This window comes from Hoplias malabaricus, chromosome 3 (genome assembly GCF_029633855.1).
Source record: "Hoplias malabaricus isolate fHopMal1 chromosome 3, fHopMal1.hap1, whole genome shotgun sequence".
Lineage (NCBI taxonomy): Eukaryota > Metazoa > Chordata > Actinopteri > Characiformes > Erythrinidae > Hoplias > Hoplias malabaricus.
Genome location: NC_089802.1, coordinates 68,833,778 through 68,853,327, shown reverse-complemented (window position 1 = coordinate 68,853,327; position 19,550 = coordinate 68,833,778). Strand labels below are relative to the sequence as shown.

The 19,550-nt window shown below is 41.0% G+C and overlaps 1 protein-coding gene across 2 annotated transcripts in view; it reads right to left on the bottom strand.

The window, feature by feature from the left end:
* The window catches only part of tns1a (tensin 1a), a 76,576-nt gene that overhangs the window by 22,627 nt on the left and 34,399 nt on the right, over positions 1-19,550 (bottom strand). For both annotated transcript variants that reach the window (XM_066663280.1, XM_066663282.1), the window contains exon 14: positions 4,031-5,587. In XM_066663280.1, the coding sequence (XP_066519377.1) occupies positions 4,031-5,587 (1,557 nt within the window). The remainder of the gene's footprint in view (positions 1-4,030; positions 5,588-19,550) is intronic.

Sequence of the window (19,550 nt, the reverse complement as noted above, 5' to 3'; positions counted from 1 at the left end):
CACTGACGTTATCGATTGGTCACCACTTAACTAACTTATTAAGAGGGATTTTGGACGTCCATTGACGTTTAAAATATGTCTTTGACGGACAGACTACTTTTAGACCTATTTTAAACGTCCAGGGATGTTCCTTGTTTACTGGGTTGTGTTGATTTAACGCTGGTGAATTTGCTGTGTATAATCTTTTTCTAGCAGAAATAGTGCAAAACCCTTTCCTCTAGCAACCATTTTGAGCTTAAACAATGATAGAATTACAATTTATTTTACTATTCTGATCTGAGCTTGAGTGCGGTGAGAGTTACATTAATGTTATATAATGTAAACACTTGCAGTCAGGTTTTGCTGTTACTACAAGAGTTCTCAAACTCAAAACTCTAAATGTAAACAGTTTTCTTCCCACTATACAGCCAATTCTTTTCTAATATGAACCAGAGACTCTGCACTAAACCTTGGACCCACTGTTTCTAGCACAAATGTGTTACTTTAAAGTGTACACTTAATTAATTTAATTAATCTCAAAATGTTCATATATTTTCCCCCTTGAGAGAGAAAGATACAGAGAAAAATAAACAGTAAAATCAAAAAGATGTAAACAGAGAAAGAAGTGATGTAGTGAGGACAGTGACAGGAGACAAACCGGAGAAAGAATAGGAGCGATGGCGTTCGGGCTGGTTGGACATGCTCTCGGAAATGCCTCGGATGCGAGCGTTGTACTCTGGGTGGGGATGTGATGGGTTGGTGGGAGGAAGAGGAGGAGGAAGAGGAGGGGGAAGATGCAGGCGCAGGAGTAATAGCGTGAAGCATGGTCCAGAGAACAGGGTGAAGACCAGAGAAACAGATAGAAACAAAAAGAAAATAAAAGTGAAACTGGTGGTCTAATCCCTATGTAATCCCACTTTGTATTAATATAATATACTACACCACACAATACCTACTGTACATTTTGGTATAGATTTATTCATATTCACCTGTGTCAGCTTTAGGGAGGTACATATTTTTCACTGATGTCTTACTGATCCAAATACTGCGGTCTAGTGGTCAGTGACAGTACGCAGTGGATTGTAGATACAAGGTTACCCAATATTCTTTCTAAAATCAAGGTTATCAGCAGGGTGTTTTCTGCCTTATTGCTTTACTCTAGTTATTAGAAAACTGCTGTGAGAATCTGATTGCATTCAGCCCCAATTATCCTTGAGCTCAGGTAGTGAGGACTAGTTCTGGATCACAAACTCCACTCCAATTCATCCCAATTCTAGCATGAAATATTTTAATGGTAATTGTGATTTAACTTTGTAATGTGAGTGTGATTTTATAGCCCCCCAGCATTAGGTGGTGGAGCAGTAAAACTGAGTTCTCTGCAGTAATGAAGCTCTACTTTCACCTAATACGTTTGACATGGAGGGCTGAACGATATGCCCAAAATTTATATCACGATATATTTTTTTTAATTTTGGCCGATACGATATAACAGTGATATCAATCTGAAATGTATGAAAGCCACCAAAAAACTATGTTAAAAACAACGTTAATTTCAAACACAACATCACGGGATGGTCAAAGGATGGATGCAGGTACAGTGAAGGAAAACTGTGTTAATATTAGATATTAACTCATATTATATGAGGTTTATGCAGGGGCAACTTTGGGAGAGGCGTTAGTCTCAGCTGGTCTAGAACCAGCAAATTACAGCCTTACACCACCAGCAACGAAAGGGTGGAAACAAATCCACCCAAGTAATGGCTAAAAAGAAAAAAAAAGGGCAGGAAAAACAAAGGAGATGCCAACATGGCATGGCTCAAAAGAGACACGGTACAGAATGTGCTAATCAAAATGAAAAATAAAAAGAGAAGCACCCTTCAAGAAAGAGTGGACTGATTATAATCCGTTATATCTTACAACAAAAATTCAGAGCTTTTTTTTTTCAGCTTTTGAGTCAGAGATGTGCTCTTCCTATTTTTCCTCTTCTTTTTATTTATGGAGTTGAGTACACTTCTCTTTTCTCCTTTTCTCTCTTTCGTTTGTTCTTTTCTATACTGTTTTGAACAGTCTAAGAATACAGTATAAGTCCACCCACAAGGACCCACAGGTGCATCTGGTTGGCACTAATTACCTCTTGGTATTCTGGGACTTTGTGTTTCCCAGAGTAGCAGTGCCTTGCTGCTGCTGCCCCCTGCAGGCAGCGCAGGATGACCCCTTACACATAAACCTCTTGGCTTTGTCAATATTAACATTTTTACACTAAATTTAAAATTGAGAGCAGTGAACTGAGGGCAGCACCCTGTAATGAACATCAGCTAGTGACAGATGCTGTAAGTAATGTATATTTAAATACTGAAAATGTGTTTAAAGTCATAGCATTGTTATTGAAACATTTTATATTGTGATACACACATACATACAATCCAAAACTAATTATCCAACATCATTAAGGTTTACATGGCTGAATGCAAACCAATCCTCCCAGCAATGTTCCAGTACCTGGTCTAAAGTTTTCTGAGAAAAGTATAGGATGCTACTGCAATAAAGTTGGAATTATCTCCCTGTTATTACCTTATTACTGATTTCAGAAGAAGCATTTTGAGTGGGTGTCTACAAACCTTTGGCTATATAAAGACTATATAAACATGCCTGAACTTTAAGGCCATAATTTCATTTCAATTTCACAGCAATAATTGCCATGGATAACTGTCATAAAGTATCACCTAATATTAAAAAGAAAAAAAATATATATATCATGAATATTTCACTTCAACCCCAAAACATTGAAATCACATTAAATTTAGAAGGAACCAGTTATTTCATTTACAGCCACAGTGTGGCGCCTTTGGGAACTCTTCACCAAGACTTGATGGGTTCTCAATGCAGAGAATGTGCGGCAGCTGATCTATTCTTACCAATGATCACTTGTGTCCCAGCACACTCTCACCCTTACACCCAAGACACAGCCAAACTCGTATGTGTGCACAGCTCACTCAGACGATACTAGTTACACAGCACACAAGAAGTCTTTGAATGTTTGTCTCAGTGAATATACTTGTGTACTTTGTAGACAGCATCTTATGGTGATTTTTCCACTGCATGGAACCTACTTGACTTGACTCAGCTCGGCTCGGCTCTTGTGCGTTTCCACTATCTAAATCTGGTATCTGGTCCCTGAAACTGGGTACTTTTTTAGTCCCTACGCTGGGGCATGAAGTCAGGTTCAGTCCAAAAAAATCAGTACTTGAATACACAAAGAGTAAACAGTATCTAACGGTTCTGCTGCCCTTGTCTGGGTTTTCAAAACCCGTGGTTCCCATCAGAGAATAGGTTTTGCAATGTCACTTCCTACAATGTGCAGTGGAGCTGTGCTAGTGAAAAAGCAACCAGGGAAAAGCCATTAAGTCGTGCCGTGCCCAGTTGAGTCAAGTCAAGCCGCTGCCATACATTGGAAAAGCACCGTTAGATGGCTATATTAATCTGAGTACAATTTTAAGTGGTGAGAAATGCCAGAGAGAAAACCTTGAGGAAAAGTAAATTCTAACAAATGCAGCATCAAATTTAATGGGGTAATGGAGTTTTCCGTTGCCTATTCAAGTAACACTAAGTAGTATTTTTACCTTAAAATTACAACTTCAAATTCATTTAGATGTTCCACTGACCTGTAATAGGGAGAATAGAGCCCCTTTTGTTGCAACTTCATGCTCAACACTGTAGAAACCACACTATAACATTTTCGGAGGAGGGTAGGAACTTATGCTTGAGTTAGTGAAAGGCACTATATTAATTAAATTAATAGTTATATTATTATTATTACCCCCTCTTGTTTTCAAGACAGTGTGGTAAAAGTGAAGTATGTTTTGCAACTGTATGGGGACGCTAGGAGGAAAAATACCAAATCTTACATAGTGTTGCTTTAAAAAAACAATCTCTGTGGCATCAACAGATCCAAAGTCAACATGAATTTGTCAACAATGAACATATTACACTGAACTCTCACATCTAGCTGCCTGCATCAAAATTTTTTCCCTAGTTAAAGCTTGCTTTTTACCTGCCACACGATGGGCGACTAGTCCTTCAAGATTGAGGCTTTGCTCCTCAGGCTCAGGCTCTGGCTCCTTAGCAGGCGTAACAGGGGGCAGTGGGGAGGAGGATGCACTGTAGCTATGCTGAGTAGCTGGATATGGAGATGAACCCTGCAAGTCTGGAGAGTAGGACACCACCCCAGCTCCCGGGTAAACAGTCTGAGGCTTAATCGGAGAGGGCAAGGGCATAGTTGGCGATGGAGTAGTGACGGAACCTCCGCGTATGCTGTAGGGATCTTGTTGGTAGGTGGGCGAGGGAGAGTGGGGGTGTTGGTACTGCCTCTGCTGGACATCGGCTGGTGGGGTCATGGGGTACGCCGGAGAAGATCTTTGAGAGGACTGTCCAAAGCTGGCTGAAACAGACAGAGGTTGAGCACCAGTGTAGTTATGGATGGCCTGGTCAGCTTGGTAAGATGGCCTGGTCAGAGTTTGGGAGAATGGCTGGAAGACTGAGTGGTTCTCCCCAGGTGGAGCGCTCTGAGACTTGGGCACTGGCGTATGAGGTTCTAGGTCCAGCATGAGCATGTTAAGTGCCTCTATGGACTGCTCTACATCCTGTTGTGAAGCCCCTCCATGCGTAGGGAAGCGTGGGAGGCCTGCGTTGGGGCCAAAAAAGGGGTCGTCCATCAGGCCATACTGGTGCCAGGCACTTAGCCCACGCTGCACCGCCTCTCTGCTGCTTGTGCTGCGCTCTGGGGCCTGGGGAAGAAACCGAGGACCTCCATCCAGCATTGGGGCACCGTACGACTGCGAGCGATACATCCCACCGTTCTGCCCGCTGTAATCCACCAGATGCTCCTGTGCCGAAGACGAGCCTCTGATCTGGTGCACAGGCATCGCCTTGGCGGTCACCACCAGCCTCCTCTCCTGGAGACCACCCTGTTGCCTGTCGATCTCAACTACAGTCGACTCGGTCTGAGGATGGATGTCTGCTGGAGTCTCCCGTCCCTCGAAGGAAGAGAGGGTCCCGAGGCTGTCAGCGCTGTTGTCCCCTACCTGGCTGTCGGCTAATTCGTCGTCAAGGATGTCTGTCTCACGCTCTGTGCCAGTTCGTCCGTTGACATGGACCTGAGCGGGCACAAGGTGGCGTACGCCTGCTCCGGGGCTTGTGTTGGCCACAGGAAGGAAGCCCTGACGAGGAAGAAGTGGCGAGCCTTCTAGCCCGCTCAACAGTTGCTCGAGCTCACGTTTTTCCCGGGGGCTGATGGGGGCATCAGGAGCAGGGTGGCTCACAGGACCGGAGGAGGACAGGGACTGCTGGGCATCGTCTGTGCGGTCAGTCTTTACAGAAGCAGTGGAGTTGCCAGAATCGCTGCTCACTGACAAGGCATGATCTGCAGCTGGGAGTGGGTGATTAGCTACAGGCAGAGGAAGGGCATGGCTGGCGGCAGGGATGGCTTGTTCACCCACTTCAGGGGTTCGGTCACTGGCAGGGAGACCGTTAACAACACCCTCAAGTGAGTCTTTCTTGCGCACCCGAGCGTAGAGGCTGCCGTCAAGTGGTCCTTGAGTGTGAGCCACGTCTGAAAAAGAGGGGACAATATATCAGCAGAGCCTTAAACACACATGCACAGGCATGCCTAGTTTCCTTAAAAATTAGGGCCCACACAGGACCACCACAGAGCAGGTAGGATTCGGGTGGTGGTTCAGTCTAATTGGAAAGTCATTCTGGGGTCAGACCTTGGCCACATGTTGCTTTTTCTTGCTGTTTGTCTTGCGTGAATCTGCTACTGCCAGTTTTTTTAAAAAAAGTAACACCTGTTTGGGAGCCTCCTTGGCCATCTGCTAAGGTGCTATAAGATGAGCAACAGATGATAAATCTCCACAGCAGGCTAACGTGCTTGTTGGGGGTTGGGCGGAGAGTAGTTGGACTGCAGGCACATGGTAAAGTGCTCTAGCCTATTTTAGCTCTGTTGGTTGTCACTTTCAAAAACATTCACAGCAAGCGTATGCATGTGTTATCTGTATTCAAACTCGCTCTATGATGTTTGTTGTGGTACCATTCCACACAGCTGTCTAACCCAGACATTTTATAGTTACTCTGAATCAAACTCCACTCCAGAGCACAGACTGAAATATCATTAGAACTGCTTGAATTGTAAGTGAAAATGTGACCAAGTTCTAATACTGAAGAATTAAATATTACATTGTGGTGTCACCTGAGATGGGTATTGAGATGCAGTCCTCTGGCCTTTTTTAGGTGCTCTTTATTACACCCTAATAAAGTAGAGGGTACTAGAACTAGAAGTGTTCAAGCAGTATTTTGGCTCGCTCTATAGTGAGATCCAGGGGCAACACGCCTGCAGACACCCTTCTTCCAGACAGTGAGCCCCCAACAATAACAGATCTCACTTCCAAGGGTGGGCGATATGGCCCTAAAATAATATCACGATATTTCTAGGTATTTTGGCGATAAAGATATTCTTAGTGATATGAACAAAACACTGAAAAATACTTGTATTCATTTCAAAAACAGACAGTTGCAACAAAATAAATGTTATATTAATATGAATTATATTCAATTAAATATATTTAATAGATATTAATAATATTAAAGGCTTCTTTAATTTCTAACATAATAACAATAAACCACCTCCACAAGTCACTATACTTTTTTTGGAGCAAATTCCTCCACCTCAGAGCCACTTTCCACTGTACTTCACTGTGGCTAAATGACTTGTGTAAAAACGTATGCCGTATTATGGGTAACTGAATGACGTAATTATGTAAACAAGTCTGAATATCACTAATATAACGAAATGTAGATTTTTTTTATCATTTTAAAATTATGAATATTATTGTGTTCTCCCCGTGTCTGCATAGGTATTCTCCGGGGGCTCCAGTTTCCTTCCACTTTCCAAAAACACACGTTGGTAGGTGGATTGGCGACTCAAAAGTATCCGTAGGTGTGAGTGAATGTGCGTGTGTGTTGCCCTGTGAAGGACTGGCGCCCCCTCCAGGGTGTATTCCCACCTTGCGCCCAATCAATCCAGGTAGGCTCTGGACCCAATGAATGAATGAATATTATTGTGAAAGATACGACATGGTTCAGCCACTTTCACTACACACTTAGCCCAGACACACATACAAACACAAATGAAAACCCTTCCAGTAAGTACATACCCAAAATAATCCCTAAAACTACAAACTGCAGGATGTAATGGTGCATGCTGGGAAATGTACAGTGAGCCTCCAGCCCTGTCCGGAGTCTGGCATTGCTTACATATTAAGTTGTTATAGTTTTAAAGTGATATTCTGAGATATATAAGTGATATATAAATATATTGCTGCTCTCATAATAAAATGTACATTTTTGGGTCTATTCAGCATTAAACCTTTAATTAACATATATGGTACATTTAAATTAAAAGGGCAATATGTGGCTTTGTTCTGAGAGCAGCAAAATGTTTTTCTTTATTTATTCTTGTACTTAATATTTAGGGTGGCACTAGTAGCGTCGCAGTCACACAGCTCCAGGGATCTGGGTTTGGGCGTTCGAGTCCCGCTCCAGGTGACTGTGTGTCCTTCCCTTGTCAATGTGGGTTTCCTCCGGGTGCTCCGGTTTCCTCCCACGGTCCAAAAACACACGTTGGTAGGTGGATTGACTACTCAAAAGTGTCCGTAGGTGTGAGTAAATGTGCGAGTGTGTGTCGCCCAATGAAGGACTGGCACCCACTTCAGGGTGTGCCCAATGATTCGAGGTAGGCTCTGGACCCACCGCGACTCTGAACTGGATAAACGGTTACAGATAATGAATGAATGAATTCAGTGTTAACACTATATCGACTATAATTTAGACTATATTTCATTAGAACAACAAAATATTATTACTATATTTTATACTTAACCTGAATGAAAATGTGACAGATTTCTATACACTACCCACACACACACTTACATATATATATATATTTATTCATTTATTTTTATTATTTTTTGCTAGAATTGAGACTAGTCAAAATGTTACACCAGCTAAGACCTGGGCCAGCCCAATAATGTCATCTGACCTGCTGTACTCCTGTGTGTGTGTGTGTCTGTGTTCGGTTAGGTGGAGGGCAACTTTACAATTCAACAGAAGGTCTGAGTGTCATACACTTCCCACGGAGAGCTACATGGCTATATTTGACAAGGACAGTACTACACCAGATACAGGTGGCCTTTGTCTGGATCTCTATGTTTACAAAGACTATTTAAATATGGGATCACAGACTAACACGTGCATATAACACATGCTCCCCAAACATGCATCTGCTTGTCTAACTTGAACTCAGCAGATGGTTTTAAGCAGTAATAACGAAGGATGCCATGCAGTGTGCGATATACCTTTGAACCTATGTGGTATAAAGCTTCCAGGGGTCCACAAAAACCTGTGGTCATATCATGTGCTTTGATTTAAAGCATTCTTATGACTTGTTATTGAAATTATAAAAAATAAAGACATGAATTCAGATTATATTAAAATATCAGAATCATTGTAAAACCCACAGGAGCTGTTGCTGTTATGTTAGAAGTATGTAGGTGTACTACACATTTGGTAGCTGTTTTCGGAACTTAAATAGCATTCGTGACATGAGTGCATGTGTCAGAGGAGTGGAATCTCTCTGGGGGCTGCCGTAGAGGCCTCTGGAGAAAGGCATCAGGGGCTGGAGCTGTAAAAAGCCCCCCTGCTGTCCCTAACGACCCAGCTGAATCTCTGTGGTGAATTAAGCTGAGTTTCTGTTACAGCATCTGACACTTCATCTAACGTCCATCTCCCAGAAAACATCCAGCTGGCAGAAAAGCAGCTCAGTAAACAGCTCCGTGCCTTCAAGCTCATCCCTCTGCTGTATGAGCTGCTAAAGAGCTGCTCCATCTCAGTCAGTGACTGTAAAAAATATGGACAACCCCATATCTGGCATTGGCAGAACATTGCTTTCCACCTTAAGTGGCACAAAAGTTGTGTTCTGGCACCTACTGAACTTTCTGTTACACCTTAATGGGAGCAGAAATTGTCCAGTTCACTTTAAATGCTGAACTGTTTTAAGGTGGAAAGGAAAATTTGAACAGAAATCAAGCAGAATCAGGTTGTGAAAAGGAAAATAATGAGACATTAAGGTTGTTTGCAGCCTATAAAAAGTTGACTCTGCTTCTGTGGAAGAAGAGAAGGGGTTGTGTCTAACCAAATAAGAGTTGTGTCTGTCTCCGTCACTGGTCTCTACTGCACAGACTCTGCTATCAAATTTGACAAAGTTGCAGACGATGTGGGTTTAATTTCTATAGAACGGGAGGAAATGGAGGCTCACCATCCAGCATAAACAAGCACCATGATGACTGATATATATCAAATCAGACACACATTGGAGAGTAATCTCTGACCAATATTAAACAATACTGGGACTGAATTTGTGTGGCCACTGGACATGCAGTGAGTAATACACTCACTGTCCAAATGTCAATACTACACACAGCACCCCCAACCCCAACCCCAATGGTGAATCCATTGTGGACACACACAATCAGGGTTTAAAAGCTAGTATGCTCTCACCATATCACCAAGACTAATGTGGAACAGTAAAACTGGATTCTCCAGGGTAATAGAGCACGATTTACTACTTCTGGGATAGATGTGATTCGGGGCTAAACGTCCAAAATCCTTAACTTCACTAAAGCTCTTTTGACTGAAATCCTCACAATTGTTCTAAAAACATGTAAACATCCACAAGCAAAGCTGTTTCCTCAGAATCCTACAAACAATATAATCAGCTGTGTCTGGTCAATAGAGGGTGCTAGAGCATCACCCTCCCTGGTGGAGTCATTTTTTCTTTACTTTTTAAATTAAACATATTTATTTACTACATATTATTGACTACTAATTAGAGATATGCATATGCTACAAGGGTTAAATATTGTGTAATATGTAAAATATACTGAGAAAAGGGAGCTTTTTCATGTATGTTGGTACTGGTCAATAATTCCATTGGTGACAATGGGTGACATTTCAGGCACCTGTTTGATTGGCAGAAGCACAGCCAATCAAAAACTGCTGCCGAGAGAAAATGCACATATAGCAACATAAATTCAAACAATTAGCCTCCTCGAAACTGACACCTCGGGGCACGTCCTCTCTCGACCCAAACATATAGTGTAATGTACCTTACAAACGAGCACATTAGAGCTGCGATTTATGGTAATTTTGATAACTATTAATCTGTTAATAGTTAATCTTAATCTGTTTTTATTTATTTATTTTTTTGTGTATTAAAAATGACTGGTTTTCACAGAGGCCCCGTGAAGGACTGGCGCCCCCTCCGGGGTGTGTTCCCGCCTTGCGCCCAATGATTCCAGGTAGGCTCTGGATCCACTGTGACCCTGAACTGGATAAGTGCTTACAGATAATGGATGGATGGATGGTTTTCACAGAGATTTGGTGTCCTACATTTTGTGTTAAATTGCATTGAGATGGTTATTGAAAGTGAGAATGTGGCACCAACATCACAAGTCATCAGCTCAGCACATTTCTGTGGTCTGTGGCATGATCATATACTTCAGTTTACATGTTAGGCCCTGAAATACACAAATCACTGGGCAGACTTTCAAATGCACACATACAGACAGCAGCAGTCCAGACAGTCTGGATCTAGAGGACACTCCTGTAACGCAACTGGGTGAAGAAACCACATATGAAGTGTCTATCAAATAACTCATCAGTTATATGCCCATAACTCAGAGGAAATGCTTTATGAGAGTGCAGGAGATGCAGATGAGAAGAGAGGCGTCTGCCAAGAAGCCATAATATGGAAGTGTCTATTTACTGTCCAACATCATCAGAGAGCAACTGGACACACTAGACATACATGTAATACTAGGGTACTACAAATATATTGGTTGGTAATAAATCATCTAATGTTATTATCTAGCAGATGTATCAGTATCAACATAATTTATAGGTAGTTTGTCAACTACAAACATTGCCCACTAATGTGAACATTGCTGTGAACATCTGCTTACCTACATCCACTTTAACGTTAGTGAGGTCAGGAACTGATGTTAGATGATGAGTTCTGGATCACAAACTGCATCTAAAAGAACACTAGGTAGCATATTAACCTTAAAATTACAGCTTTATCTAGAAACATTTAGACATGTTGCGCTCCTCTGCTGATGTTTGAGAGTATAATAGGCTTTGCAGATGCAAACGAAGGCTGCATAGACCCCTACTTACAATACCAAGGGCACGTAACAAATGAGGTTCTATGGATGTAATATTCCTTCCCAATTCATAGACCAAATACATACCACATTACGAACCAGAACCTCAAATGACCTCACGGAATAAAATTGGCGTTTCTCAGTAGCTGTTAGTTTGAGGTCAGTGGCCAGTGACCCCTGCTGTTACTGTGTTAGCTGGCCAAGTCTGACTCAGTTTAACTAGCAACAGCCATGGCACTGGGTCAGAGCCCAGGGTGATGTCATGGGCGAGTGATGCCAGACTATAGGAGGGAATGATGAGAGAGAGAGTCATTCTGGGAATGAAACAGACCCATAGCAAACACATCACCTCAGCAGACACCTATTTGGATGGGTCTGATGACAGCTCATCTCTGAAATGGAGTCTGAAGTCCATCTGCATATATATAAATATATACATATTGTCGCTGACCAATGATGTCATATGTAATAAACTAAATATTGAGAAAAATGGAGATACATGTTTTTAATTGGACAGCGACAATATTCTTTTTAAGTTTCTCGTACATTATGTAGTGTTTTTTGTTTAATTTCCATTAAAATACCCTGAAATAAAATTAAATGTTCTGAAGCTACTGCACATGAGTCTTAATTCACCAAGGTCAATGTTAAGCATCGGCTAGATTTCTAGAAATCCTCCGAGAACCCGGTAACGAAGCACTGCATCTGTGTTCTCAAGAGCTGTGGAGCACCATCTGTTACATTCAGAATGAATCACTAATGCTCTAAAGGATGAATGCTATCAAATTCACACAGAAATGTTCAAACAAGAAGTGTAAAATTTTCCCAGATGCGAGGAAACTGTTACAAGCAAACTACCACTTATTACCCTTCATTTCAGAAGGAAGTACGATGACGTCCACCTTAATGAAGACTTTGGATAACAGATAAGTAGATTTCAGGCAATAATCTTATCTCTTAATACATACATACATAAACAAAACAGTGTCTCAGGCATCAGGCAACATAATCATAACCATTTCATATAGCAGCTTTCTGTGTGGGGGGCTTGGAATGCTGACTGTATTGGTCTGGTTCCTCTCCAGACCACTGAGATTTGGGAAGTTTTTCTACAATAGAGGGATTCTGAAAGATTTTGTGAATCAGAATTGTAATAAATAAATAAATATCAGTCTGATTTTGCATGAACTATGACAGTATGACATGGCTATATAATATGATGATCACATGGTCAATACATGATCAGAGAAAAGTGGAAGTGAGACATAAAAAAAACAGTAGCAGGGAACAAGAACTGGTAAGAGATATATATACCTAGACATATACGTAGCCAGACAGAGAGACAGACAGACATATATAGCAAGACATTAATAGGGGTGAGGTAGTGAAATAAAAGAGAAACCCTATGTTGTAAGAAGGGATGCAATGACACCAGAATGGCGGGCCGATATGGATATCAAGTCCCATGTACATACACTGTCTACCCAAAAGTTTGGAGACACCTTTTAGAATTAGTGAGTCAGGCTACTATATGGTGCACCCACTGTGGAACAAACTGGGATGCTCTGGAAGAAATACACAAGGCGAAGATCACCATGAACAATGACAAATGTCCTGCAAATGGCGTAGTGGCATTCAAAACTAATCATTCAATATCACTCACTGATTACTAATTGATGTATCTAATATACTCATGGCTGAATGCTATCACAGGTGGTAGAAGGTAGAAGGTAGTGTCGCAGTCACACATCTCCAGGGACCTGGAGGTTGTGGGTTCACGTCCCGCTCCAGGTGACTGTCTGTGAGGAGATTACACACTGTGCTGCGATTTCCTCCCATGGTGTAAAAACACACGTTGGTAGGTGGACTGGCGACACAAACGTGTCTCTAAGTGTGAGGGAATGTGTGAGTGTGTGTCACCCTGTGATGGACTGGTGCCCCCTCCAGGGAGTGTTCTTGCCTTGCACTCAATGATTCCAGGTAGGCTCCGGACCCACCGCGACCATTCACAAACAATTTCTGAAAAGTCTGTTGAAGGCGAGGCTGTTAATACCATTTGTGGAAATGTGGCACGACCTTCAACCATATACTGTTTGTGCCAGCATCCATACAGAGACTGCTACAGAAAATATCAGAAGAAGCTTCACCACATGCAGGTAAAATGTTTGCAGAGGGTTATAAATGCTGCAAAAATAAAGTTTATTATAATAAAGGAGATTATAAAAGAGAAGACACGTCCCATCCTTCAGTAAAAACAAGGGGCATTGCCAAGAAAGCAACAATGTAAAGAGACTTTCCAGGAAATAGAAAATATATGAAATAAATATTATTTGCATTATCCCAAGTTGTGAAGAAGAGAGAACGAGAGATCACACATTTCTATATGGAATCTGCTCTCTCATAAGTCAGCGTTTGTAAATCTACCTCCATACAACAAAGGAAATGTTCATTCATCCATTCATGCTAGACAAGAGTTCCTATAATCATTGGGTGCAAGGCAGGAACACACCATGGACGGAGTGCCAGTCCATTACAGGGCATCACACACTCGCACTAAAGGACACCTCTGAATAGCCAATCTAACTACCAATGAGTGTTTCTGAATTGTGGGAGGAAACTCACACAGACACAGGGAGAACACACCAAAGCCTTCCTCCCAGACAGTGACCTGAGATGGGGATTGAACCCACACACCCAGGACCCTCAAGCTGTGTGACAATGACATTAACTCTTGCACCGCCATGCTTCTCCCATTCACACGTTTCAACACTTTATCTGTTTCAAATACACATTCCCCTGAAGCTGTTAAGAAATAGTTAAGAACCTTGGTTTCCAGAATGATGAACAGTTGCATATGATTCTATAAAGAAAGAGACTAATCTGCATTACATCAAGGATATAGTCACAGATGGCGACAGTATGGGTCAATATGAGCAGAATATATCAGACTGGATACTGGATGGGAAAAATGAAGGAACACATTTCGGGTCTGGAACAAATCAATAAAGAATTTGAAATTGAATTCAGATTGGCTATGTTTTTAAGGTTCAGTATCAGCAGGTAATTGTGAGCTGTTAATAGCAGATGACACTTTAGATATCAGTATTAGTACTTGTACATTTAAAGAGTTTATCATGTCACCTCTAACTAGCGCTACAGTTTTAAACCTTGGGGGGGGGGGGGGGTGTAACAACCCCCTTGGCAGTCCCTGAGTAGTCCTGGGGTGTCATGATATTGGTGTTATAATGCTAACTTGTTATAGTGTCATACAGGCTGGACTTTGTTAAATCCTGGCCTGAATCCTTAATCAAAGTCCAGATTTGAAGATCTCTGACCTAGAGTAACATGTTAGAGCTTGTTCTTTGTGATATCTGAGTGATAGGAAAGACTGAACACTTTCTAGGCTGAAACTATGACTCCTTTGTCGATATGTATGCAGTTTTCTGTCGGTTGTCATGAGAGGTTTATGTAGGAGATATAGTAGGAGATATGTAGGCTTATGAATGGACACCTACAGTAAAGTGTAACTGAATAACCCCAGGAGCGGTTCCCCACATACTTAAGTGACTTGGAGAAGACGGCAGGGCTTTGAATAGCTGTGGGCTACCAACAAGCTCATGAAAAATGACTGTCCAAAAAACAGTTGAAGACTGTGTATGAAGTGTTTATTGTAAACTTTCTGTTGACATGGAAACAAACCTATTCCGCTCGCCTTAAAAATGAGCAGGAAGACCTTCATCCTGTAATTAATCGAGCACAGCCAGACCGCATGCCTGATTAAAACCTCAGTTTAACCCCCACTCCCTGAAAATAACATTTTCACACAGAGCCACACAGCTGAAGACTTCTGTCCAAAACCAGGCCCCTCTCTGCATTCAGTCCAAAGAGGAATACACTAAAACCGTTTTTTAAAAAGTAAATATATTCTGAGTTCAGAAGTTAGGAGTCATATGCCATATTAATATTTGCTAAAACTTTATTCAGTAACAGTGCTGTGTATAGGTTCTAGTGAACAGTTATTCAATTATAAATATTATGGACAGAAAGTATTGGGACAGGCCACCTAATCATTAAATTGAAGTGTTTCAGTCATTGCCACAAGTGTATACAGTCAAGTACGGAGCCTTGCATTTTCCCATTAGCAAAAGAATGGGCATTTCAATGGGTATTTGAGTGTGGTACTCTAAATATGATGCCACAGTTGCAAGTATCTTCCCTCCTAAATATTCTATTAAGAACTGAGAATGGATTTACTGAAAAGTTGAAGTTTTAGGAACCACAGCAACTCAGCCACAAAATAGCAGGCCATGAAAAGTTACAGGGTAGGGGTGCTCCAAAATCACACTGCTTGCGCCAAACTGCAGCATTCCAAACATGCTGTTATAGCTGCACAGGGGGAACCAACTATTAATGCCTGAGGATTTAGAATCGGACACCATTAAAGCTTTTGTCCATATAGAGTATAATCTGTTGAGTCTAGAAATATTTAACAGCGACCCAGGTTCCATAATTTACCCTCTGTACACGAACACAATGGATTTAAAACAAGACTGAAGTGTAGAATATTGTAAAATATCTAGGCTGGAGAATAGTGTAAAATAATTCCTGAAGGCCATCCATTGACATTAAATGACAGCCTGAAGTCTGGAACCCATGGACATGGACGCTTTGAGTTTTCCCCCTTAAGATGCTTTGCCAGGCTTTTGCCAGCTGTCTTCAGCTGCTTTTATAGTGCATGTCTTCTTCCCTGCCTTCATTTTTGTCCACAGTAAGCAATGAACATGCTCTGACAAATACACTGTTATTATTCCTTATTATTATTAAAATATTTTATCTTCTCAATAAGCATTTCATGATGAAACATTTATTAACCTGTAAAACTAGGCATTTAATGATAACCTCAAATAATATTGGATTACCACAAGGAGATATTTAGAAAGGGTTAAATCCACACATTCACATACAGAATATCACTTGTTACTGTAATAATGCTACATGATTTTATTCTAATATTTGGCTTTTTATTGTTTGTTTGTTTTTAAACAAGTAAATCCACACTGCTCAGACAAATAGCTTTTTAAATCTCATTTTCTCCTGTGCACAGTATTATGTATCTACCTCTTTGAGAGTGTTCTTGGCTTGGCTTGATGTTGTGAAGAGGTTTTTCTTTATCAGGGAAAGAATTCTGAGCTTGCCAGCTTTTTTTTTTTTTTAATAATTTACCAAAGTGTTGATTTGTCCCCTTCTAAAGCTTCTGGTGCCTCATGATGGATTTGTTTTGTTTTAGTTTCAGCTCAATCCTGACCTCCTGCACTTGCACTGAAACCCATTTGGAGCATATACGAGAGGTCCTATGATCAGCTGCCAACAGCAAATTCAACACTTGAAGCAACCCCAGATCTTCTAGCTCCTTAATTCGTCATTAGATATGGAGGAAATAGGCCACATCTGGCCATTAAACTGCGTATCTCTCCATTGTCCAATTGCTTTTGAGCCTGTGGAAATGGCTGTACTCCCGAAATGTTTAACGGAGTAATGAATTAAATTTGAAAGTCCACATTTCACATTGATTTCGCGCTTCAAATCCACTGCGATGGTGTTCAGAGGCCAAATAATGAAAATGGTGTAACTCTCCAAATACTTCTGTCAGAACAAACCTCTCCACTTAAGTAGGTAATATAATAATATTTATATATAAAAATACCGAAACGTTAACATTAACATAATTTTTAAGAAAAATCAAAATCTGTATTTGAGTATAGCAAATTTACAGAGACACAGAAACACACACCCACAGAGGGAGAGGTGCATGGTAACACAATACTGCTTTTACCACCACACTTACACACATCAAGACATAGGATATCAGGCATATTACTGATAATGACACTAAATACAATGTAAAAACAACACAAATATTCTCACTGCTCACCAGCTCCTGAGCTCCAGCCTGAGTGTGTCTCAGTCCATGTATCCACCCTCACTTCAATCACTGCACTGTCACACACTTCAGCTCTCTCTCTCTCTCTCTCTCTCTGTCTCTCTCTCTCTCTACCACACACTTCTCTCTCAGTCATTCTAAAAATGCTATGAGGCAGCGTAGCAGCCAAATATGGGAGCTCTGGCAGTAAACAAGGCTCTCTCTCTCTCTCTCTCTCTCTCTCTCTCTCTCTCTCTTTCACTTACACAAACAATTCCTCTATAAATGGTTAAAACATATTAATACTTTACTAAAATGTCTTTATAATAATGTTAAAGCTTTGTCCTGTCTTCAGTGTAGTTACAGCTTCAGAGGGTTCATTGTTAGTAATATTCTAAAGTTTAAAACTTGGAATTACTTATTTGTTAAAATAAACCAAACATCAATTCATTCGTAAGAAGCTGTAAATAAGGCCCAGTTGTCATATATCCTTCTGCCATGGCCATACACTCTCGCACACACACACACACACACACAGCTCTGACATAAATGATGGTCTACAGAAAATCTAACTGATTTTAAGGGTTTTTAACTTAGACCAACACACAAAAATAACTAGCAGTAGCTTCTATAACAGACAGTTTTCAGAAAAAATGTGAAGAGATCAGGTTATTAAAACACACCTTGTAATTGACTTCATTTAGATTCATCAAAATGTAAGAGTGTAAACATGAATTTCAATGAAATTTTGGTTGGAAACTGCACACACATGGAAGCTAAACTGAAGGCCTAACATTCCAGATTAACCACCAAATTTGGCGTATCAGATATATATATATATATATCTCAACAGAGTCTTTTTCTCACAATATGAAAAAATTAAATAAACAATATGTGCCTTTTAAAAGTTTCACATACATGTTTTTAATGTATGAATTGCAAATATTATGTATTAGCTTAGAGCTAATTTTATTGTAATTTGATGTCAATACAGGTCACGTTTCAGGAAATATTCACGCTTGGAAAAAGAAAAGTGAAAACTGAGAAAATGGAGATTTTCAAAAGACAGCAACGTGAGTGAGTAATTAACTCTAAAAACTTTCACTGCTAAGTGACAGACACTGACACATAGACCATTTGCCTCCATCAAAGTGCTCATGTGAGAGGCATGCGTCTGTGTGAGGAACGCCTCATATCTGACCGGTGACTTTAGCCCTAGCTCAGGAGGGTGTGATGAAAGCAGCATGGACACTGAAACCTGGTGGCACCCACTGCCCAGTGGGGGTCTTAACCCCAGAGACAGCTGCCTGAATGGCCAGCTATTACTGGACCTGAGCAAGCACTGTTAGCCTGAGGCACACTGTCCACTACATCCGGTGATTTATAGCCACATTTCCGCCCCATCACCACGGCCATTCTATGACTACGCTTGACATCGTGAAAATTGATTAACTGTTTTTGGTGCCATATAAATCCCTTTTTTAAAAGGTGCTATACAAACATCTATAGCACGTTCTCCATTAATATGGAGAACCCTTTCATGACGCAAATAACCATTTCCTTTAATAAACAGCCTTTGGAGCCAATATTTTTAAGTGTTTACTAATCTAAAGAACCCCTCCACTGTGCAAAGAACACTTTAATCATGCAAAGGGTTCTTTAAATGTTCATGGTTCTCTATAAAACCATTTTCTTTACTAAGGAACCCTTAAAGAACAATGATTTTTAAGTGTGTAGTGTAATTGCAACAGCTCAATAAGTATCAGAATGTTCTGGACTTAGAAATATTAGATGGTGAAGACGGTCTAATATAAAGAAAAATTAAACCAATACAGGTTATATAATATATAGGAGCTGGCTCTTGTGGAATTTAACAGTGTCCTGCAACGGTGGTGAAATCACTGTAGTGTTGGGCTTTGTGTCCAAGGCTTCCTTGGCCGTCTTCATTAACAATCCCCTTCCCTTTGGGCCGGCTCTGCTGTGATCTGCTGCACAGGTGTGAAGAACAACTCTATTTAGGGCCATGCTGGAGATTATTGTACTCTAACATGTGAGCAGATGAGTGAGGTAATCCAAACAAGTGAGCTCGGACCAAATTTAGGCCGGATCTGAAGAACTGGCAAGGCTATAGACTCCGCTGGGCACTGACTGGGCAAAGTCTTGTGTAGGCCCTGAATGACTAATGATAGATCCATGGCTGTGGCTTGTATGTCCATTTCTGCCCATTGTTTACAAGCTCTAAAGGCTTCTGCTGAGGTCAGTTCAAAGGAATGGATGAGAGATGGAACTATTTTGAGGCATAGAAAACGCACACAGAGACAAGTATGTATGAATGTAGCGAATGATAAATGAGCTTTTGGTAGTGTTTAGGATGCCTC